This window comes from Pelobates fuscus, chromosome 8, assembly GCF_036172605.1.
Source record: "Pelobates fuscus isolate aPelFus1 chromosome 8, aPelFus1.pri, whole genome shotgun sequence".
NCBI lineage: Eukaryota > Metazoa > Chordata > Amphibia > Anura > Pelobatidae > Pelobates > Pelobates fuscus.
In genome coordinates this window covers 115,231,054-115,254,665 of record NC_086324.1, presented here as the reverse complement: position 1 = coordinate 115,254,665, position 23,612 = coordinate 115,231,054, and the positions used below count along the sequence as shown (strand labels likewise).

The 23,612-nt window shown below is 44.2% G+C and overlaps 1 protein-coding gene across 6 annotated transcripts in view; it reads left to right on the top strand.

Moving 5' to 3' along the window:
* Positions 1–23,612, top strand: part of NPRL3 (NPR3 like, GATOR1 complex subunit) — a 453,622-nt gene that overhangs the window by 44,865 nt on the left and 385,145 nt on the right. For 2 of the 6 annotated variants that reach the window (XM_063430229.1, XM_063430228.1), the window contains exon 3: positions 995–1,064. The exons of 3 other annotated variants lie outside the window; for them this stretch is intronic. In XM_063430229.1, coding sequence (XP_063286299.1) covers positions 995–1,064 — 70 coding nt within the window. Of the gene's footprint in view, positions 1–992; positions 1,065–23,612 lie in introns of those variants that run through there. One more of the 6 variants, XM_063430233.1, reaches the window with a different exon arrangement.

Below are 23,612 nucleotides of genomic sequence, written 5' to 3'. Positions count from 1 at the left end.
CCGTTTGCAAGATATGCCAATTTAAAGGACGTGTGGTTTGATTTATTTATTACATCTAGTTGGAAAGCCCCAGCAAATTTTTACTGGATCTGTGGTAAGAAGGCCTATTCGGAGTTACCACAGGACTGGGAAGGGGCATGTGTGTTGGGTATGCTCAAACCATCCTTCTTCTTGTTGCCTATTGAAACAGGTGAGACTTTGGGAGTTAAAGTATATGATGTGAATCATAGGAAGAAAAGGGACCCCCTAGAGAAACTGCCAAAACGTTTATGTGATCTAATGTTAAAGGAATATTGGCCAAATTAAAAATTCCTACCGTTTTTTTACCATTTTATTCTTTTTTCTTTTCTACATTCTTCTCCCTCCTCTACATCCCCTTTGAGAGGTCTTTTTGTCATTAACATTCTTTTTCTCTTGGCTTGGCTAATTGGTGATTTAGGAACATTTGTTTTAGTCCTAAAAAATCCTCCTCCTCTGTTAAAATTGTTTGGTTGATTCAGTCTCCCTTCCTCTTTAGAGTTCAGAATTGTGAACTTATTAGAAGTGAAGTTCTTTGCTACATGGGTAATAGGTTGTGATGTTGAAACCCCTGATTTTACAACTGGTGTATTTCTCCTTTTCTTATTGTTGACTATAGTCCAACCTTTTTCTTTAGGGGTCTTAGGTGAATTGTTTACTGTTGAATTGTGAATTGTTTGTGAATTTTTTTTCACTTAGTGATTGCGCTCCCTTAATTTTATACATTGTATACAATAGTCCAAAGTGATCTTTGCTGCTGTTGGATAAAAAAAAGTGACAAGTAATTGGTTTCTCTTTGACTGTGCTTAATCAGCTGTACACTAACCTTTACACTAATCCTATGTCAGAATTTAAAGTAATTGGTAAATGTTTTGTATATTTCTTTGGTTTTGCCCTTTTTTTTTTTTTTTTTTTTTTTTCCAAAGACAAATGTTTATGATTATGAAAACTTATGTTGCTGCACATTTTTTGTTAGATAATCCAAGAAGCTATTATGCTTTCAACAGTACTGGTGATAATGCAGAGGATCCAGATGGTGATTCAAGGTAAATAATGAAGTTCTTCAATTTTAGAAAATGAATGTTTATTGTAAAAATTTACATTTTATATAATCCTTAAGCAGAGGTCTGGTCACACAAAGTTTCATCATTAGCAGAGTTTATTAAGGAACAAGGTAAGCAAAATTTTGGCTCAATAATTGAGCCAAAACGTTATTTACCCTTGTCTTTAATATACTCTGCTAAGGTCGAGACTTTCTGTGCCAAGATCTATCTTTGCACATTGATCTGTTGAGATACTCCTCTCCAGTCTGGCAGCACCTGTGTTAAATAAATAGAAAAGTGTGTTAAGTCCCCTGGTGTTAAGCCGTTCTATCTGTTACCCCGTTAACGCCGTTACGGCGTAACGGCTTTGAGCCCCAGGAGGTGAGATTTACTTACCTCCGCCGCGATCCTCTTCTGGGGGGCTGCCCAGGCAGCCCTTCCACGGCAAATCAGGCCCCCGTGGACCAAGTGATCACTCTCAAAGAGCGATCACATGGCCCCCTATAGCTGGCTATGGATCTGCCAGCAGGGGGGCTGTCTAAAATATCAGAGAGTCCCCCTGCTGGTGGGAAAGTATAAAAAAATAAATTAAACAAGTGTAAAAATAAATTTAAAATATTTTTATATATATATACAGCCCTGGTATTGCACCCGTTTTTTTTGACAATTTTGGAATCCACTGGCAGCCTGAGTGCAAGGTATTGTACACTTTTTTCTATATATATATATATATATATATATATATATATATATATATATATATATATATTTGCGGTTATTTGTATTATATATAGATAGATATATATAGAATGTCATTCTAAGTGTATTTTGTTACCTATATATATATATTAATAACAAAATACAGTTAGAATGAAATTACATATGAATATATAATTTATATTAAATTTTGTTTCAATATGTTATTTATTTTATTATTTTATTTATTATTTTAATTATACGTATATATATATGTAGATCTATTATATATATAATATATATACATATTATATATATGTAACGTCATTCTAAGTGTATTTTAATGCTAATATATATATACTTATATTAATATTAAAATACACTTTGTATGACGTTACATATATATATATACATATATATATATATACACACACATATATTATATATATATATAGATAAATACATATAATTACATAAAAGATTACATTAGTATACACGTAGAATTTAAATACATATATATGTATATGTATTAAAATTCTACATGTATATTTACCGTATATACTCGAGTATAAGACGAGTTTTTCAGCACATTTTTTGTGCTGAAAAACTCCCACTCGTCTTATACTTGAGTGAGTGTCTGTATTATGTCAATTTTCATTGCCATAATACAGACTGGGGGAGAGGGGGGCTGGCAGAGCTGTAACTTACCTTCACAGCAGCTCCTGTCCGCTCCCTCACACTCCCCTTTTATTCACATATATATCTTTGTATATATTTCGCTCACTCTGTGGCTTCCTATTAGATTATCTCACCCATTTACACTCTCTCTGTCATTTATTCATTGCTTGTCACGTTTTTTTGTTTTTTGAGATTCCGATGTCACTTTTTTGCTTTTGGCCACGTCATTTTTTCATACACACACCACACCTTTCAGCTCTCACTCACCAGTCTATTTACTACTTCTTTGTTGCATTACACACTTCTCAACTCTCAGGCTATACATATTTCTGATCTTTTCTATTCCATCCTCCGTTTATTATTATACATCATCTTCATCGCTTGCTATCTCGCTCTGGAACCTCTTCCGTTATAAGATTAGCCAATGTATACACATTATATATCTAGTTAGAAATATCCAGTATCATTAGCAGTCTAATACTTGATCCATATCTCTTTAATTACTATTTCACATATCTGCTCAGTTGGGTATTCACGGATTGGTAACCTAGGTTACCTAGATACACTCACACGATTACTTCCGGTCGCACTCCTGTGACGTCATCAGTCACCGACAGGATCACTCCGGTTTTACTCATAATCACACACTGGCGTTCACACATGGCTTGGGGATACACAGCTTTTTCAGGTTAGTGATCATGCCTTTTATTGGTTTGGCTATATATTGTCACTGTCGGTTTCGGTGATACTTCAATTTTGATAGTTATGGCTCGCTTCAGGTATGATGTGGACCTTTACCGACAAAAGGTCACTCCGGGTCATTCTAAGCTTAGCGTGTCTTTATGCAATCTATAGCTATATACGGAGTAGACCCTTCCGTTCCCAAATTACTTATAAATACTGTTTTCCTTAACCATTCTAGATGATAATTTTGATTTATCACTAAAATAATTCAGTGTCTGAAGACCCAAAAAGGCACTGTAAAAATATTGTAATAAATGAAACAATGACTCAAATAAATATAAGATAAAAGTGTATTGGATGAATGTAACAGAATGCAAAAATAGTCAGTAAATAATTAATCTTACCAAAGTATTACAGCATATGTCCTTGTGTATGATGCTCTGCGTGCAAGTGAGAATGGAATAATGGTTGAATGACAACATCCTATCCTTTCTCCTTCAGTTAAATAGGCATTTTGTCCTCTATAAAGCAGCCCCCACCTGTGTGATTTTCCCAAAAAGGTTTTCTAACTTGTTACATGATGTAATGTATTGCATATCTAAGTTTGGGATATTCCCTAAATGGCTCGAGCTTGTAGTTAGCTTACGAAGTGTTTTTGTATACATTTAACTGACAGCACATGTGTTTGTGGAATATTCTCTAGAAGGCTCTTGCCTGTAATTAGCTTACGACGAGTTTTGTATACATTTGACTGACAGCACATGTGTTTGTTCTAATTTAACTTTAGCCTTGTGGAAATGTCATTGAAAGTGTAACGTTTTCAAATCTAAGCTAAGTTAAGAAGCCTATTTCAGTCAATAGTCATTCAGTCAGTATTTCATACAACCAAATGTACATTAGTATTAAATATATATATATACATATATATATATATCTATATATATATATGTATGCGCCACACCATATGATACACATATATATTGCAAACTGCACATTAAATAATGATCCATACTCCACAGTCACTGTTTCACTTGTTTTTATATCTTGATAAAGACCGTATGGTCGAAACGTCGATTGATTTTCTCACCGAATAAATACCTTTGAATAAGACCTCTGGAGTGCTCTTCCTATGTCCTGTGTGTATATATATATATATATATATATATATATATATATATATATATATATATATATATATATATAGATATATAGATATATAGATATATAGATATATAGATATATAGATATAGATATATAGATATATAGATATAGATATAGAGAGAGAGATATATAGATATAGAGAGAGAGATAGATATACCGTATATACTTGAGTATAAGACGAGTTTTTCAGCACATTTTTTGTGCTGAAAAACCACTCACTCGTCTTATACTCGAGTCAGTTGTCTGTATTATGGCAATTTTCATTGCCATAATACAGACAAGGACCAGGGGCTGTCAGGAAGCTGTAACTTACCTACAGCCCATCCACTGGACCACCAGGGAGTGAGAGCCCCCCTCCCTGGCCAGCTAACAAGCAGGGAGGGGGGACGAAAAAATAAATAAAAATAATAATCATAAAAAAAAAATAATAATAATAAAAAAAAATAATAACAACATTAAAAAAAATATATATCACAATAATAAGTAAATAATAATAATTAATAAAATGCCCACCCCCACCAATGCTCTGCACTCACACACACTGCATTCATACACACACTCATACACACACTGCACTGCATTCATTATATACACACACTGCATTCATACATTCATACATACACACATACACACACTGCATTCACACTGCACTCATACATGCACTGCATTCATTATATACACACTGCACTCATATACACACACTGCACTGCATTCATTATATACACACTGCATACACACTGCACTCATATACACACACTGCACTCCATTCATTATATACACACTGCACTCATACATACACACTGCATTCATGATATACACACTGCACTGCATTCATTATATACACACTGCATACACACTGCACTCATACACACACTGCACTGCATTCATTATACACACACTGCACTCATACACACACTGCACTCATATACACGCACTGCACTCCATTCATTATATACACACTGCATACACACACTGCATTCATACACACACACTGCATTCATTATATACACACACTGTAAATAAATATTAAATTAATATAATTTTTTTAGGATCTAATTTTATTTAGAAATTTACCAGTAGCTGCTGCATTTTCCACCCTAGTCTTATACTCGAGTCAATAAGTTTTCCCAGTTTTTTTGGGTAAAATTAGGGGCCTCGGCTTATATTCGGGTCGGCTTATACTCGAGTATATACGGTATGTATCTATCATATAGATATAGAGATATATATATATCTATCTATCATATAGATATAGATATATATATATATATATATATATATCATAGATATAGATATATCTATCATATAGATATATATAGATATATCTATCATATAGATATATAGATATCATATAGATATCTTATATACATAATGTCAATCTAAGTGTATTTTTATATTTATATGTATATTCATATAAAAATACACTTCTATTTAAATTACACACGTATATATACAATATATATAATAACGATATATATTGAGTATATATTATTATAAATAATGTTAATACAAAAAATAAAAAAGTAAAAATTATTTTTAGTTAAAAAAAATGATATATGTAATTTTATTCAGTGTTTTGATATTTATATATATTTATATCAAAATACACTTAGAATGTAATGATATATATATCTATGTATAAATAAATATAATACAAAATATACATATGTCCATATACATAATTACATAAATAATTTCATAAATATACACGGAGACGTCAAATATATAAATATGTATATATATATTAAAATTCTACTTGCATATTTATGTAATATTTTTACCTAATTAAGTAATTTTAATGATTTCAATTTGAGGGACATGCCTGACAACCCAGGTTGAAACTCCAGAGAATAATTTGCTAGCACTGTGTTTAACCCTGTAACTTTCTATGACACCCTAAAACCTGTACATGGGAGTACTGTTTTACTCGGGAGACTTCACGGAACACAAATATTAGTGTTTTGAAAACTGTAAAACCTATCACAGCGATGATATTGTCAGTGAAAGTGCAGTTTTTTTGAATTTTGTTTTGAATATTTTTATTGTTGTCACAATATAAACGCATATATCGAACTGAGTCTTAGTAAAGCAAATATTTGCCCACGCAGGGGCATAAGCATTGGTGAATAAATGTGTAAACAGTTTGTCGCTTACGCAGAAGCGAATTAGTCTTAGCCTTTATAACATGACATAACATTTTGGTTGAAATTGTCAACTGGTCTATGCACTCAGATTAGTTTTACGGCTGTGTGTTTTAGATTTTTGTATACTTATTGTTGCCGTAGCATATGTGCGTGTGGCCTCTTCGTGTACGAGTAAGCATGGGTTGCCCACGCAGGGGCGCATATATTCGGTGCATATGTCGTTGTGCATTACGTCGCCTACGCAGAGGCCAGCTGGTTCATGTTGGTGTAATACAGTTTGTTTATGTTTGGTCAGTTGTTCGCACTTGACCCTGTTAGTGCTTGTGGCGCACCATTGTCTTGTCTACTCTGGTGATCTTTGGCAGAGTGTATCTACCCAGTGCCTTTTCCTCTGAGGGGCATATTTAAAACTTTTTACCGTGTAATGTGTTGCTCCAGTGCATGTTTTGGTATGTTTCCCGTGCTGCTGAGTATCCATTGCCTTATGTCTCTTGTCGTGTTGTGGTCGTGTTTGGCTATACCCTAATCACGTTCGTTCTTGTATTAGGTGTAGTTTGTGTGTGTGTCTGGCTATGTTGCCCTACCTACGGCTATGAGTGTATTGGTAAGTTGTGTGCTCTGGGCGCTGCGGGACTCTAGATTCTGCTTCGTTATAGCTTGTTTGGATATCTGGTTGTCGTTGCGTGCTCTAGCCGAATTGATATCTCCGCCGCTAAGGGTGGCTGCTTCAGTCCTGGTTGGCAATCTATTGTGGTGCGTCTATCTGTGCGGCTGATTCGGTTCCCGTGTGCTGTTCCCTATTTGGCTAAGCCGAGGTCTTGTGCCTATTGGTGTTCGGTGAGTGGTGCCCGGTCCCGTATTCTGGTACCTCTCTTTGTTAGGTTCGACGGGCCGTAGTTGAGTGTGTGTGTGTGTGTGTGTGTATCGTTGTGAAGTGTTAGGTTTCTGTTCCCTGTGTGCTTTTTCCTCCCCTGGGCGGCTTACATTGGTGTCCCTCTCTGTGTCTCGGTAGTTCGTGTACGTACGTCGGGTGGGGGTCTTTCTGGCATTATGTGGGGTTGTGTCGTTCGTACGGTGTCTCCCATCCGCTGTGTTGAGCGGGGGTGTCCTGTTTAGCTCTCAGTCTAGATTTGCTTCCGTGTCCGTCTTGTGTGGTGCGTTCGCGGGTCTGGTCTGGTGTCAGTAGGGGGGGTAGGTAGTGTGGTTTGGGAGGGGGGGGGGGTTATGCGTGTCTCCATCCCCTGCTGCTGCCCCCCTTCGCCACGTCTCTCCGCTCCCCGTTTGGTCCCTCGGTCACCCTCTCCCACTTCTCGGCACGTCCGGCTATTGCGGGGCCAGGTGTCGTTGGAAGTCGTTTGATGTGGTTATTCTCAGCCAGTGGAACCAGCGTTTGGTGTATCTTTCTCTGAGTTTCGGGGTGTTTGCCTTTATATCCTCGTATTTCCTGGTGTTGTCCACCTCCTCCACCCATCTTGATATCGGTGGTATGCTTGCCTGCTTCCAATAGATAGGGATGATCGCTTTGGCTGCGTTCAGCAACCGCGGTATTATGGATCTGCCGTATAACTGTGTGGCCATGTTGGTGTGATGGAGGAGAAAGGCTGCCGGGGATCTCTGGAGCATCTCGTCTGTTACTTTGTGTATGATGCCTCTGACCGTGTCCCAGAATGGCTGTACCCGTGTGCATGACCACCAGACATGAAGGAATGTGCCCACTTCCTCCCCGCATCTCCAGCAGGTGTCTGGTATGTCTGGGTTCCTTATGTGTAGTGCCGTTGGTGTCAGATACCATCTGGTAAGTACCTTGTAGGAGTTTTCCTGTAGGCGCGCTGAGCTAGGTGTTTTTTGTATCAGGGTGAGGCATTTGTCCCAGTCGGCTTCTGACATAGCCTCGTCTAGGTCTTCTTCCCAGTTCCTTATGCAGGGCGGTGCCAGTAGGTATCTACTAGTGATCAGTATTGTGTATATCTGTGAGATGGCTCTAGGTGTTTCCGCATCTTGCGTGCAGAGTCGTTCGAATTGTGTCAGTACCCTCATCAGGGATGGCTTTTGCGGGATCGATCTGGCGTATTGGGAGAGTTGTGCTCTGGCCAGTGTGTGTGAGAATGTGAGTGGTCTGTCCGGGAAGAGGTCCGTTAACTGCCGAATATTGAATGGGTGCACGAGGACGTCCACCATGCGAGGGATTGCTGGGCTCGGTGTAGGGCCAAGGTCTCCCGCTGGGAAGTCCGGGTTGCCCCTTAGTGGCAGCAGTGGGCCCGGGTCAGTCGTCAGGTATTGTTTGGGGCCCTGCCTGTGCCAGATCCTCATGGTCGCTGCCACGAAGGGGTTGGTGATGCGTTTGCGTCTGTATGCCGCCGCGGGTATCCAGGGTAGTGTTCGGAGGTCACAGTTAATGGTGTCCGATTCCAGTTGGGTCCATGGCTTAGTGCCGCTGGCTATTGTCCAGCTGGCGACTCTCGTCAGGTGCGTTGCATGGTAGTATTTCTCAAAGTCAGGGAGTGCCAGGCCTCCTCGAAGCTTAGGTAGGATTAACTGGGCGTGTGCTATGCGTGGGGACTTGCCTTTCCAGACAAACAAGCGGATCTCTGCCTTCAGTGCCCTGAAGAATGTTTGTGGGGCATGTATCGGTACTGCTTGGAACACAAACAGCAGCTTGGGCAGAAGTGTCATCTTGACCGCATTTATCCTCCCCAGCCACGAGATGTATAAGGCGTTCCATCTGTGTAGTTCCTCCGTCGCTTTTTTCAATATGGGAAGGTAGTTTTGCGTGTACAGGTCTGTCGGGTTTGGGGTGAGCCAAACCCCTAGGTATCGCATGCGGTGGTCACACCAGCGGTATGGGTGTTGCCTCTGTAGAGTCAGTCTATCCGCGTGCTTAATGGTTAAGTTCAGTATCTCCGACTTTGAGTAATTAATTTTTAAATTTGACACCCGCCCGTAGTCCTCAAATTCTTTCTGTATCGCTGGTAGAGAGGTCTGTGGGTTCGTGACCACAAATAGCATGTCATCTGCGTACGCTAGTGTTTTGTGGTGTGTGTTCCCTATCTTGAGCTTCTGGATGTCTGCGTTGCGTCTGATCCTGTTTAGGAATGGCTCCAGCGTCAGAGCGAATAGTAACGGTGAAAGTGGGCAGCCTTGTCTGGTCCCGTTGTGGATCCGAAACGGGTCCGTCAGTGCGCCGTTGATCCTGAGTCGTGCCGTCGGGCAGGTGTATAGTGCCCTCACCCAAACACCGTATCTCGGCCCTATGCCTATGGTATGGAGGGTTTCTATTAGCATATCCCAGTCCACCCTGTCGAACGCCTTTTCAGCGTCTGTAGACAGGAGGAGGGTTCCGTGCCGTTGGGTTCTGACGTGCGCTATGATGTTTAGGGCCCGTATTGTATTGTCCCTCACCTCCCTGCCTGGGATGAATCCCGTTTGGTCCGGGTGGATCGTGGCTGGTAGTAAGGGCGCTAGTCGCGATGCCAGGACGCTGGCGAGTAATTTGATGTCCGTGTTTAGCACCGATATCGGGCGATAGCTTGGGCACAGTGTCGGGTCTTTTCCCTCCTTTGGGAGTAAGGTGATGTTCGCCGAGGTGAACTGGGCTGTCGGCGTGGCCCCTTCTTGAATGGAGTTCAGGGCTTGCAGTAGTTTCGGAATGATGTCTTGTGCAAATACTTTGTAGTATTGAAGGGGGAACCCGTCGGGTCCCGGCGCCCTGCTTGTTTTTGCCTTCTTAATTGCGAGTGCCAGTTCTTCCGGCGCGATGGGGGCTTCGAGTGCTTCTCGGTCGGCCTCCTGAATTTCTCGCATATGAGCCGAGTCCAGGTAACTACGTATGGCCCGAAGTTTGTGAGGTCGCGGGTCTCCCGGTTCATCTGGCCGGAGGTGGTATAGACCCTGGTAGTAGGTGTGGAATTCCGTTGCAATCTGGTCTGGAAGGTGTTTAAGCCGTTGCTGTGCGTCTTTTATTTTGGGGATGTATAGTTGGGTTTTACGTTGTTTCAGAAGGCTCGCCAGCAGTCTCGCGCATTTATCTCCATGTTCGTGTATCATGTGTCTGTAGTGTTGGTATGAGCGTTGGATTGCTCGGTTGAGGTGTATTGTGAGTTGTGTTCGTTTGGCCGTTAGGTCTCTGTACGTTTGTGCGTCGAGGGTGCGTTTGTGTCTGGCCTCCAGGGCCGCTATGTCTTTGCCTAGTTCAAGCGTCTCCTGCACTGCCGCCTTCTTGCGGGTTGCGCATCTGGCGATGATCTGGCCTCTGACCACCGTCTTATGCGCTTCCCAGCACGTCAGCGGCGTCACGTCCCCCATCTCGTTGTTGTGGAAGTAGTCCCTTATAGTGTTGCCTATCTTGTCCATCTCCACCACGTCTGAAAGGATGGATTCGTTTAGTCTCCATGACATCTGCCTGGGTCTGTACAACGGCGACAGATCGGGTTGTGATCTGACAAAATCATCGGCAGGATCTCCGCGTTTTGAAGCAGGTTTAGGTTGTAGTGGGACATCAGGAAGTAATCCAATCTCGTGTATGTCGAGTGTGTTTGTGAATAGAAGGTGTAGTCCCTGGTTGTTGGGTGTAGTGCTCGCCAGCAATCCGCTAATTGGTGGAGGTGCAGGAGGCGGAGAGTGTTGGCGTGTCTGTTGTGTGGTGTCGCTTCGTGCGGGGTCGAGGAGTCTTGGTCTGGGTGTAGTGCCAGGTTCAGATCCCCCCCGATGATCAGGGTACCTTCCGCGAATTTCATCAAGGTGCTTAGGGCGTCCCGAAGGAAGTGGTGTTGTTTCGTGTTCGGGGCATATACGTTGGCGAATGTGTAGAGTTGATCTGCAATTGTGCCTTTAGTGAAAATATACCTGCCTTGTTTGCACCTGTGGGTGGCTAGTTCTGTGTATGGGATTCTGCTTGAAAAAAGTATGCACACGCCTTGTGTGCGTTTATCTGGGTTGTTACTGAAGTACCCTGTTCTGAAGTTGCGGTCCTTCAGGGCTGGTGCCCTGCCTTCTTGGAAGTGCGTTTCTTGGATAAACGCCACCGATGCCCTGTAGTGTTTCAGGTCTCTCAGGAGTCTTGTGCGTTTTTCTCTGATGTTGAGGCCATGTACATTGTAGGAGACTATGCTCAGGTCTTCCCGGGTGAACCCGCTAGGTCCCGGAGCCGGCATCGTCTGGGCAGCCGCAGGGGGTGGATAGTCGGGTAGGAACAAGGAGGGCTGTGGGTAAGGGTGTGGGTCGTGAGCTTGTATAGCGTGGTGCTGTCTCGTGTCAGGCCTTGTCAGGGGCTAGTGTTGCTCGGGTCTGTGCGTTTTGTAGAGTAACTGTGCACTCTTGGTGAATGGACAATCGTCCCGGTGGATCGACCTGTCTGCCCAACCGATTGGTGGGTTTGGGTTGTTCCCGGGAGTTGTACGTCCACTTTGTATTGGGGGCTACTGTGTCCTATACCTGTGGGGGTGTCGGGTTTCTCGTCCGTGGTGGACTTTCCCTCCGTGTGACGTAAATAGTAAGTTGTACTATAGGTAGTCCGTGGTCCTTCGTCTCCTAAGTGGCTTTGTAGCTGTAGCGTCCGTTTAGTCTCTCTTTGTTTGTTGGGCTTTTGTCCGTGAGTGCGTGATGTGCTAGGCATTATATGTGTTTTCCCTGCCGCATTCCTACTTCTGCTCTGAGTTGAAGTCGTGTTGCCGTGGGCCTGTTGTGCCGTGTGGGGTGGGTCTGGTGCACTGTTTAGCTGAAAATCAGTCTGGGCTGGACTAATCATCATCATCGTGCAGTGGGGGTATGTCGCTATTTGGCTCGCACTACTTGTGCGTGTCCTTTAGGGGCTATGGGGTGGGGCGTCTTGCGGTGTGGAGGGGGGCCTAATTAAATCTTTGACCATGTCTTGGCGATGGCTGCCATTCGGCGTGTGGGTGGTCTGGTATCCCCATGTTGTGCCGCCTTGTATTGGCTTGTCCTCTGTTATAGCTGTGGTTGTGTTAAGTCTGGGCCTCTGAGCTTTGCGTATCGTCGTGTTTGTCTCCCTAGACGTGTGTCGTGCTCTGCTATATCGTACGTCTGTGCGAGGCAGGTGCTTTGACTTATCTCAGTTCTGTCAGGGATAAAACATTTCGTGCAGTATATCATATTGCAATGACACATAATGGTTACATATAGTACATATTCAATTTCTTGTTGCCCTTCTCCCGTTTGTGTATGTCTTGTGGCCCCTATTGTACGTGTTGGGTGGCTAACCTGACCCCCTCTTGCCTCGACATGGGATCCCATCCGCTTTGCCTGACTTGTGTACCTTTGCCTGGGGGGCTGAGGGTTCTTATGTTAACTTCCTGTTTTTTTTTGTTTCTTTGTCTCTCCCCCTCCCCTCCCCTTCCCCCTTTTTCCACCCCCCTCTTAACATATATTGTTGTTTGCTCCCTGCGCCGGCCCCCCCCTCTCCTCCCCCCCCCCCCTCTCTCGCCTATCTGTCTTAAGTGTGTCCCATCTGCCTGCTTCTACTTCGTTTCCTTCGTTCCTTTCCCATGACTTGTCTCTCTCTATTCCCGGTGTTGCGGGTGTGGTACCCCCCTTCCCCTCAGGTGTCATCCCAGTTATTTCACCCTTTCCCCCCACCTCTCTCCGGTTAAGTGTTGAAGCAAGAGTCTGCGTGGGGACCCAATTTCCTGTCCGAATTGCACCTCCGGTGGCAGTTCTGCATGGGTGCTATCGTGTCCGTTTATGCGTCCGTTTGCCCCCCACGTTGCCCACCGTGGTGGTCCCGCCCGTCCCCCTCCCCAAAGTGTCTTGTCTGCCCCCCATTTGCCTCAGTTGGCGGTTTATGCCCGTCCCTGGGGTTATCCTTGCGTGGTCCCCCGTGGTGTGCGGCTGATATGGCTGGTGTCCACTGTGCCCCGTATCCCAGCTTCCCCCACCCCAATTTTTGTTGGAATGTGCGGTATGAGTAGGGTAATCCCCACTGTCAGTACTCACGGTTCCGATGCGCTGTGCGGTAGTGCGTAAGTCCCCCATCCCGTGCCCCGGCTGCGCTGCTTGGTGCTTGGTTACTGCTCCCTCCTCACTGGGCCCTGGTGCCCGTCGCGTTGTTGCTGTTGCTGGGGTCTTTGCGGGCCTGCGTTAAGTCTGCGTGGTTGTTGTGGTCCCGGTGGTTGTTGGAGGAACGATCTCGCCAACCAGTCTGGTACCTGTTGTGGCGGGAGGCCCAGGCTGCGTAGGAATCCCGGGACGTCTCCTGGCTTTCTTACGAACAGTTGGTCTTGTCCGTGTCTTGCAGAAAGTGAGAACGGATAGCCCCAGCGGTACTGGATGCCCGCCTGTTGTAATGCTGATGTCACTGGGCGTAGGGCTCTTCTGGCTTGTAGGGTATATCTGGACAAATCTTGGTAAATGGAAATGGCTTGGCCTGCCATGCGGACCGTGACCATGCGGCGGGCTATGCGAAGTATTTCTTCTTTGAGGTGGTGATTGTCTAGGCAGCATATTATATCTCTGGGTTGTTCTTCTGGTGCTGGTATCGGTCTCAGGGCCCTATGTGCTCGAACCAGGCCTATTCTGGGTATTTGTTGGCCGCCCAAGACTTGGGTGAAAATTTGCCTAAGGAGGTCTGGTATGTTCTCCGAGGGGCCTCCCTCCCTTACTCCGCGGACCCGCAGGTTCATTCTGCGGCCACGGTTGTCTAGGTCGTCGACCCATGTGGTAAGGTAGGCTATATCTGCCTCCTGGCTCACCACAGCCGTGTTTGTCTGCTCCACGTCTGTCCTCAGTGCCCTGGTCTCAGTTTCCGTCACCGCCATTCGGGCCTCCATGTTTGCCATGTCTATGCGTAGTTGGGCCACTTCCTCGCGGACCACGCGGCCCAGTCGGTCTGAGAGGGCGTCAAAGTCTGACTTGGTAAGTAGGTTAGGTATGATTTCTCTCCACTCACCATCTTGCTGCCTCTGCTGGGGTTCTGAAAGCGTTGGGGAGAATCTGGCTGGTGTGGATGGGAGTGATTCATTAGACTGGCTTGCAGCCTCCATCTCCCGTTGCGGTGATTGTGCACGGGTTGCTGCTTGGAGGTATGACCGGATTGTGTGGTCTCCCCCGTGTCCTGAGGGTTTTGGGGTGCTGGCAGGGTCTGCCTGTTGTTTTGTGCGGCCCACCTGCGGTGTGTGTGAGAGCCGGTTTCGCCGATGTGCGGTTAATTATTGCGGGCGCCACGAGGAGCTCAGGGTCTAAGCGGCCATCTTCTTCGGCCGCCGGACACGCCCCTTGTTTTTTTTTTCATTTTAAACACACAATCGGCACTTTCACTTATGATTTTGCTGTGATACATTTTACTGTTCTGATGCACTAATATTTGTGTTCAGCGAAGTCTCCTGAGTATAACAGTACCCCACATTTAGAGGTTTTATAGTGTTTGTGAAAGTTACAGGGTCAAACATAAGGCTTGATTTTACTTCTTTTTTTTATTTTTTTTTATAAAAAATTTGTTAGATTGCCTTTGAGAGCGTATGGTAGCCCAGGAATGAGAATTACACCCCATGATGGCATACCATTTGCAAAAGAAGACAACCCAAGGTATTGCAAATGGGGTATGTTCAGCCTTTTTTAATAGCCACTTAGTCACAAACTATAGCCAAAGTTGGCGTTTTTTGCATTTTTTTTTATTTTATAATTTGTATTTTATTGGATTTTCATGAGTAAGACAGAATTTGCAGTATTGCATGGGTAACATAAACATGAGTAAAACACAACTGTGCCATTATATATAAGATATTAGTGGTTGATTTGAAAGTCTCTGAACATCGCTATCGTGGGGTTTTCAAGTAGGTAATACCGTAACGTTGCTGTAGCTGTAACTGCTGCAGCTGCTGTAACTCAGCGCCAGGATGCAGCCCCCTCTGATGGCTTTGCCAGTTTCTGAGCCTGTCTCTCTACTGCCTGCTTTCTATTGTGTGGCGGGTGTCTCTGTCCTTGTTGCGGGCTTGCTTCAAGGAGTTTGTACAGCTCTTCGGGGGTCATCTGCCGAGGACATTGTATAGGTCGTGTCGCCAGCTGTCACCTCTAGGGCTCCTTCCACTCCCCAGCGGTATTTTATCGAGCGGTCTCTTAGGTTTCTTGCCACATGTGCCAATTTGCGTCTTTCTGCCAGCACTGTGAACAGGATGTCGCTGTAGATTGCCACTAGGTTCCCTTCATGGGTTGCGTTTCCCTGCGTTCTGGAGGCCGTCATTATCGCGTTCTTGACTGTGATATCACGTGTCACCGCTATGACGTCTCTGGAGCTTCCCTCTGGTGCCGCCGGGGATTTCCTGACTCTGAATACCGAGGAGATCATTGGTGGATTGGACTCCCCCTTGATTCCCAGTGAGTCTATGAGGGTCTGTGTGCATCGTAACAGGTGCTCTGTGCCTATGTTTTCTGGTATCCCCCTTAGGCGTATATTTCGGCACCTATGGCGCGTTTCTAGTGTTGTCACCGTGCGGTGTAACTGCTGCACCTGTGATGCTAAGCCCTCCATCTGTACCTTGGTCTCCTGCATCTGACTGCTTCTGGCTACCTCTTTTGCCTCTATAGCCCGGATTTTGTTTTGGACCTCTCCCACCTCTTTCTGGACTTTCTGTAAGTCCTCCCTCCATACCTTTCTTTTTTTTTTTTTTCAATTTGAATTTTGGTTTTATTTGTGCATCACAATATTCAGTGTTTGGCTCCTGCGCGCCGGGGTACAGAATAGAAGATGGGGTTGTGCAGGACATTTGTTTACAACATTGGGGTCACATACAATTACAGTGTTTCATACCATGCTTCAATACATTCTCGTCTTATATTCTGTGTATTATTTCTCCTTTAGTTTTACTTTTGCTCGGACTCCCATGGTCCCCTTGTTGGCTAGGCATGTATGGCCGCCTAGGTCTTGAGTGTTTACCCGGTGTTTTGTAACCTCCGAATGTTTCCCTGTCTACCCGCCTTTTCCCCTTTCAGTTTTGTGTCTGTCTCTCCCCCTCCTGTCACCCTGTGTCGAGATATGCTCTCCATTTTTCTCCGGCCTGGTTAGTGTGCTTCCTGCGCCCTATGTATTTGTCTGCCATTAATTCGTATTTCCAGTTGAGAGATGTCTGTGATATCAGTGCTTCTCTAGTGGGTGTCTGTGTTGTTTTCCATGCTCTTGCTATTATGGTCACTGCTGCTACAAGTAGGTGGAATACTAATTTCTCTTCTACTTTGCTCAGTGTCTTAGGTATCATGAATAGTATGCCTTGTTCTATGTTTATAGGCCATGGTTTACCTAACCTCTCCGTCGCCACCTTTTCCACATCATTCCAAAATGGGCTTATGCCGTCACAGGACCAGCATATGTGGCTCATTGAGCCCTCCCTCCCTCTGCATCTCCAGCATTCTATGGTCATACCCTTGTACATCGTCGCTAGTTTTTCTGGCACCAAGTACCACCGGTATTGCAATTTTCGTATCATCTCTATGTGAGTCGTGCATAGCGTGTTTCCCTTGTGTATGGTGAATGCCCTTTGCCATGTCTCCGCCCTAATGTTGTGTCCCAATTCTGTGTGCCACGCTGTTTGGAAGTTCATGGCCTCCTCTGTGACTGGCGTTAGTAAGAGGCTATACATCATAGCCAATGCTTTCCTGGGCGGTCTGCCTGATAGGCATAGTTTTTCAATGCTGTTCGTGTGTATCGTTTCTTGTCGCTCTATTGTCATGTCTGCTAGTAGCGACTTCATTTGTAGGTATGTAAATAGTGCTCTGCTGGGTATGCCATATAGTGTTTGTAGTTCAGGGAAGGGCATCAGTTTGTTTTCCTTATATAGATCTTTAACCTTGGTGCACCCCCGTTCTTCCCACTGCTTCATATCTAGATTTAGGATTCCTACTTTGAGGCATGCAAGTGGTGTTCCCTGCCTTAGTACTCTTTGGTCTGTCTCTCTGCCCCTGGTTTCGTCCCAGTGTTTAAGTGTCAGACTAGTGGTCGGTAAGGGGTTAAGGTGTTGTGGGCGCATGGCCTTCGGGAGCCAAAATAGGTTCCTCAGGTCCTGTCTATTTATCCAATGGGCCTCTATTTTGGTCCACTGTGGAGTTTCCCCCTCTGCTGTAGCGGCTTTGACTGTCGCTAGCTGTGCTGCTTTGTAGTAGTCTTTAATGCTCGGGAGACTTAGCCCCCCTCTTTGAATTGGTTGTTGTAGTATGCTGGTTGCCACTCTTGGTTGTTTGTTGGCCCACACAAATCGGGTTATTAATCTTTGTAGGGCTGCTAAGTATGTGTTTGGCAATGCTATAGGTAGGGTTCGTAAAAGGTACTGGAATTTTGGTAGCAGCATCATTTTCACCGCTGCCATTCTTCCCACCCACGATAGGTATTTCCCTTCCCATGACCTGAGTGTGTTGGCTATGCTCTTCGTGAGTGCGGTGTAGTTTTTGTCCAGTAAGTTGTTGAGGTTTGGTGGTATTTTGATGCCTAGGAACGTTAAATGGTCTGTCCTCCAGTCTAATGGAAAGGATGTTTTGAGCCTCTCTAGTGTGGCTATTGGTATCCCTATGCCCATGGCCTGTGTCTTGGTGACATTCAGTTTATAATAGGATTGTTTCCCGTATTCTGCGATAGTTGCCATTAAATTTGGAAGCGATATGTGCGGCTGCGTCAGGGTTAGGAGTACATCATCCGCGAATAGGTTCGCTTTATATTCCCTGTCTCCTATCTTTACTCCATGGATTGATTTGTTTTGTCTTATGGCCGCTGCCAGCGGTTCTAGAGCCAGCACATACAGTAGCGGTGATAGGGGGCACCCCTGCCTCGATCCATTGGTAATCTTAAGCGGGTCTGAGGCGAATCCTGCGTTTAATACCCTCGCCGTGGGTGAGTTGTACAGTGCTTTGACCGCCGAGAGGAAGCCCTTTGGCACTCCAAATTTGAGGAGGACCTTTTCTAAGAATTCCCAGCTCAGGCGGTCAAAAGCTTTTTCTGCGTCCAACGATACCAGTAAGCCTCCCCTATTCTTACGTTGGGCACTTTGTATGATATCTAGTACTTTCCTGGTGTTGTCCCCTCCCTGCCTGTTCTTTATAAATCCTACCTGGTCGGTGTGTATTATGTGCGGTAATATCTTGCTGAGGCGTGTTGCGTATATTTTAGCGTATAGCTTGGCGTCCGTGTTCAACAGGGATATAGGGCGGAAATTCTGTGGGCAAGTAGGGGATTTCCCTGGTTTTGGGAGGGTGATTATGTGGGCTAGTAGGGTTTCAGTGGGTAGTTTTTGTGCCTGCGTGGCTTCATTAAATGCTTTGACCAAATATGGCGTTAAGGTTTCTTGGAACTTTTTGTAGTAACCGTTTGCGAAGCCGTCCGGCCCCGGGGATTTCCCTAGCGGTAGGTTAAGGATAGCTTCTTTTACCTCACTCTGTGTGATGGTGGCGGTGAGTTCCTGTTTTTGCATTTGCGTAAGAGTTGGTAAGTTAACTGTATCTAAGTAAGCCTGTATAGTTTGGGGGTTGGGTTGGTGCGTTTGTTTATCCTTGGCTAAATTGTATAGGGACGTGTAGTACGTTGCGAAGACGTTGCTGATATCTTTGGGTGCTGTGACTTTATGGCCTGCCTCCGTGTAGAGGTGCGCTATTTTTTGATTGGTTTGTCTGGCCTTGAGGTGTTGGGCCACCAGTTTACCCGCCCTATTGCCCTGTGAGTATTGAGTTGCTTTGAGTCTATGTAGTTGGTGGCCCGTTTTTTCTAGGGCCTGTTTGTGTATATCTTGGGTAATTTTAATTATTTGTGTTTTGAGCCCCTGTGTGGGCGTTCTTTGATTTTGGGTCGTTAGGCTCTGCAGTTCCGTTTGCCAGTCCCTCATTTGTGTTTGTGCTTGCCTCTTTAGTTGTGCTGCTCTCTGTATCATCATTCCCCTAACTACTGATTTGTGTGCTTGCCATATTGTATTGTACGGCATGTGTTCTATGTCATTCTCAGCAAAGTAATGCTCAAGTTCCTGTTGTACTTTGTTTGTAAATGTAGGGTCTGTGAGCAGGGAGACGTTTAGCCTCCACGGGCTCCTATGTTTGGATTCATATATGTCGGCTAGGGTTGCCACGACTGGGGCATGATCTGACCAGGTGATTTGTTCTATGTTGCAGCTCTTAACCTGTTCTAGGTGTTGTCCTGTTATTAGTATGCCATCAATTCTAGAATATGAATTATGTGCGGTGGAGAAGAACGTATATCCTCTCTCCCCGACATGTGTTGCTCTCCATATGTCATAGTAGTGGTGCTCATGCAACAGTTTGCCTATGGCCTTGCATTGTCTCTTTAGTGGTCTTAGTCGCGCTATCGCGTGTACTGAGGAGGTATCCATTGTGGCATCTAGCACATGATTGAAATCCCCGCATACTATTCCTATTCCTTTCTGTATTGTCTCTAATTTCTTAAATACACGGTGGAGGAAGTTTCTCTGGTTTGTATTGGGGGCATATACGTTCGTAATGGTATATTCAACGTCATTGAAGATCCCTCCCACTATGACATATCTCCCTTCTTTATCTATGTCAAGATATGAGAGGGTAAACGCTATGTCTTTGCTGATAAGAATGGATGCTCCCTTGGATTTGCTGGTATTAGTGGCATGATATTGATGTGGGTAGTCACGTGTCAGCAGGGGTGCGTGTGCATTGGTCTTAAAATGCGTTTCTTGGAGACATAAAACGTCAGGCTTGTGTTTAGTCAGGTCTCGGCGCAGTAGGCCCCGTTTGGATGGGTGATTGAGTCCCTTGGTGTTATGGGTATATATTTTCATGGGGGGTCGTCTCTCTTGGGTTTGGGTGGTAGTGTCGCTAGTGCTATTTTGATTTGGAGCGCCTCCCTTCCCAGCTGCATCGATCTAGGTGGCGTCTCCCTGTTATGAGCACGTTGTGTGTGTGTGTTTTCCCAAGCATGCAGTACGCTTCAATTACTCCCTCTTGCGGAGATGGTATAACCTTATTGTGTGTACATTGTGATTCACATAAAAACAACATAAGAAAATAAACATTCCAACAATTAATTAAACAAAAAGCCAAACGTGTGGCTTGGCGCCAACGATAGGCGCAACGGGGTAGGAAGCTTCTCGCTTCCATGCCTGTACAGCTCGGTCTTGGCCGTGTCTTGCAATTACTTATTGTATCTCTCCCCATGTCTACTTCTTTCTAGGCTGATGTCCTCCCCCCCTTTTTATTTATTTATTTATTTTTTTGTATATATATATATATATATATATATATATATATATATATACATATATATATATATATACATATATATATATATTTTTTTTTTTATTTTTTTTTTTTTTTGTGTATATTTATTTATTGATTTATTTATTTTTTCTCTCTTTCTTTTCCTTCTCCTTCTCTCCCCCTTTCCCGCGTCGTCTATCCTCCCTAATACTTTGGTGAGTATCTCTTTCGGTTATATTATCTGCCCCAGAGTCTTATGTGTTAGTACTTGCGGATTATGTGTGCTTCCTTGATCCGTTTGCGGGGATCCTCTTCCACTCTGGGTTGGATCTGTCTCGGTTAACGGCAGCGGGTAGCGGCTTCGGCGGTGGTAGGCCCCATTCTGCGAGTATCTTTGCTCCAGCCTCAGGTGTAGCGATGGGCACCGTCTTGCCTTCATGCATGATGAGCAGCTTTACCGGGAAGCCCCATCTGTAAGGCTTTTTGTGGATCCTGAGCTGTTCAGTAACACCTGAGAAGGTTTTTCTTTTTTGCAGCGTTGCGGCTGATATGTCAGCGTATATCGTTGTTCCCTGGTATGGAGGTGGCAAAGTGGAGCACAGTCTGCTTGCCCTCATGATATCTTCTTTCACATGAAAGTAATGTAGTCTCACTAGTACATCTCTAGGAGTCTCCTGTGTAAGGAATCTGGGTTTTGGTACTCTATGGTACCTGTCTAGCAGCAGCATGTCCTGGTGTATATCTGGGATCAGCATTTTGAATAGTCCTTGCAGGTGTGCATGCAGCTCCGCCACCCCGACTGATTCTGCTATTCCCCTCAACCGCAGGTTATTTCGGCGGGAGCGATCTTCCATATCTGCCATTTTTGTTTCAAACCTTGCTATGGTATCTTCCATGTCAGTTATGGCTCTCTTGATATCATTTGTGTCCTCAGCCTGGTCGGCCATTTTATCTTCCAGTGAGGAGGTTCTCATTTCTACATCCTGAATTTCTGACCTGATTTCTTTTATTGAGGCTTGGATGGTGTTTTGTATGTTTGCCTGCATGTCTTCTAGCATTCTCTGCAGAACGCTCTGTGTAACTGGGCCGTCGTCCGCGGCATCCCTGGACATGTGACGGGCGCCATCTTGGGCCTCCTCCGCCGTTTCCGCGGCTTTTACTTGGGCGTTGCGGGCATTGAAGAAGCTTGCCTTGTCAGTCCTTTCCGTTTGGCGTCTGCCCTTCTGTTGGGACATCTCTTGGGGTATGTGTGTCGCGTTTCGGGAGAACGTTGCGCTTAGAATTACGGCCAGTGCAGTGGAGCTACCCTCTCATGCGACCGTCTCGGTTGCGCTCCAGGCCACGCCCCCCCCCCCTCCATACCTTTCTGAGGTCTAGCAGAAGCCTCTTGATGTCTCCCTTTGTTGCAGGGGCTGAGTCTTCGTCCGACTCTGGTGTGTCGGATTCTCCGCCTGACTGTGGCGTGGAGATTACATCCTCCTCGTTGGAGTCCTCCGACGTCCCCTGTTCTTTGTCTGCCTCCGGCGCCATTTTGTATTGCAGCCGCTGCACGGGCCTTTCGAAGGAGATCCTTATATCTTGGGATCGGGGTGCCTCCGGACGCTGAGCCTTATTTTTTCGCCCCATTATGTCTGCTGTTGAGGGGTGAGTTGTGGTTGCTGGTAAAATCTTATCTTTCGGCCAAAGGGCTTCGTTATTGTTCCTGTAGCACGGAGCCCCGCTAGGAGACGTCCGTTCAGTCTCGTAGTTGGCCACGCCCCCCATTTTTTGCATTTTTAACACACAAACAAATATAAATGCTAACTTTTTCCAGTGTTTATGACTAGGCGGCTACTAAAAAAGACTGGACATACCCCATATTGAATAACCTGGGTTGTCTACTTTAAAAATATATGTACATGTGAGGTGTGATTCGGGGATTTATGACAGATAACGGTGTTGCAATGTCACTTGATAAATTAAAAATAAATAAATATATATATATATATATATATATATATATATATATAGTGAAACAGCAATTTCCTACTTGTATAGGCCTATAACTTGCAAAAAAAATCAATAAAGCATGTTTTTAAACTCGGGACAAAATTTTGAATCTATTTAGCAGTTTTTTTCATTAGCTTTTGTAGATAAGTAAAAGATTTTTCAAGTAAAAGTCCAAAAACATGTTTTTTTTGTTTGTTTTTTTTTACCATATTTTTTTTTTTTTTTTTTAAATAAAATCTATGACATGATACAAATAATGTAAAGAGAGCCCTTCCTGTCCTGATAAAAACAATATATAACATGTATGGGAACCGTAAATGAGAGAGAGGAAAATTACAGCTAAACACAAACACCACAAAAGTGTCAAAACTGCTCTGGTCCTTAAGGTACAACATCGCAAAAACAGGCCGGTCCTTAATGAGTTAAAACATATAAGGGTGATATCGGTGAAAGGGCAGTTTTTGAAAAATGAAATCTGAACACTAACTTTAGCCAGGGTTTGTGACTAAGTGGATAATAAAAAGACTGGATATACTGGATATACTATATTTTGAATACAATGGGTTGTTTACTTTTGCAAATGATATGCCATGATGGTATTATCCATTCCTGGGCTGCCATAAGGTCTCAAAGGCAACATGTTGCCCAAGAAACTGGCAAATCTCAATTTGTATACACTGAAAAGGGAAAGGCCCTATATTTAAACTTGCAACTTTCAAAACCACATTAAATCTGTATATAGGGGGTATTGGTTGTACTCATGAGAACCTGCTGAACATAAATGTGTATTTTATTGTATTAGAAGCTAACTAATATGACATTAACACTTAAAATGCCACGCAGAACTTGGAAAATATTAAATTTCAGGTGTTGTTTCAGTTCAGAATTTGTGCAATTACCTCTGTCTTTAAGTGGTTAAAGGGACACTATAGTCTCCAAAACAACCCTTGCTTAATTAAGCATTTTTGGCGTTTAGATCATTCCTCAGTGTCACTGCTGAATTCTCTGCTATTTAGGAGTTAAATTGCTTTGTTTA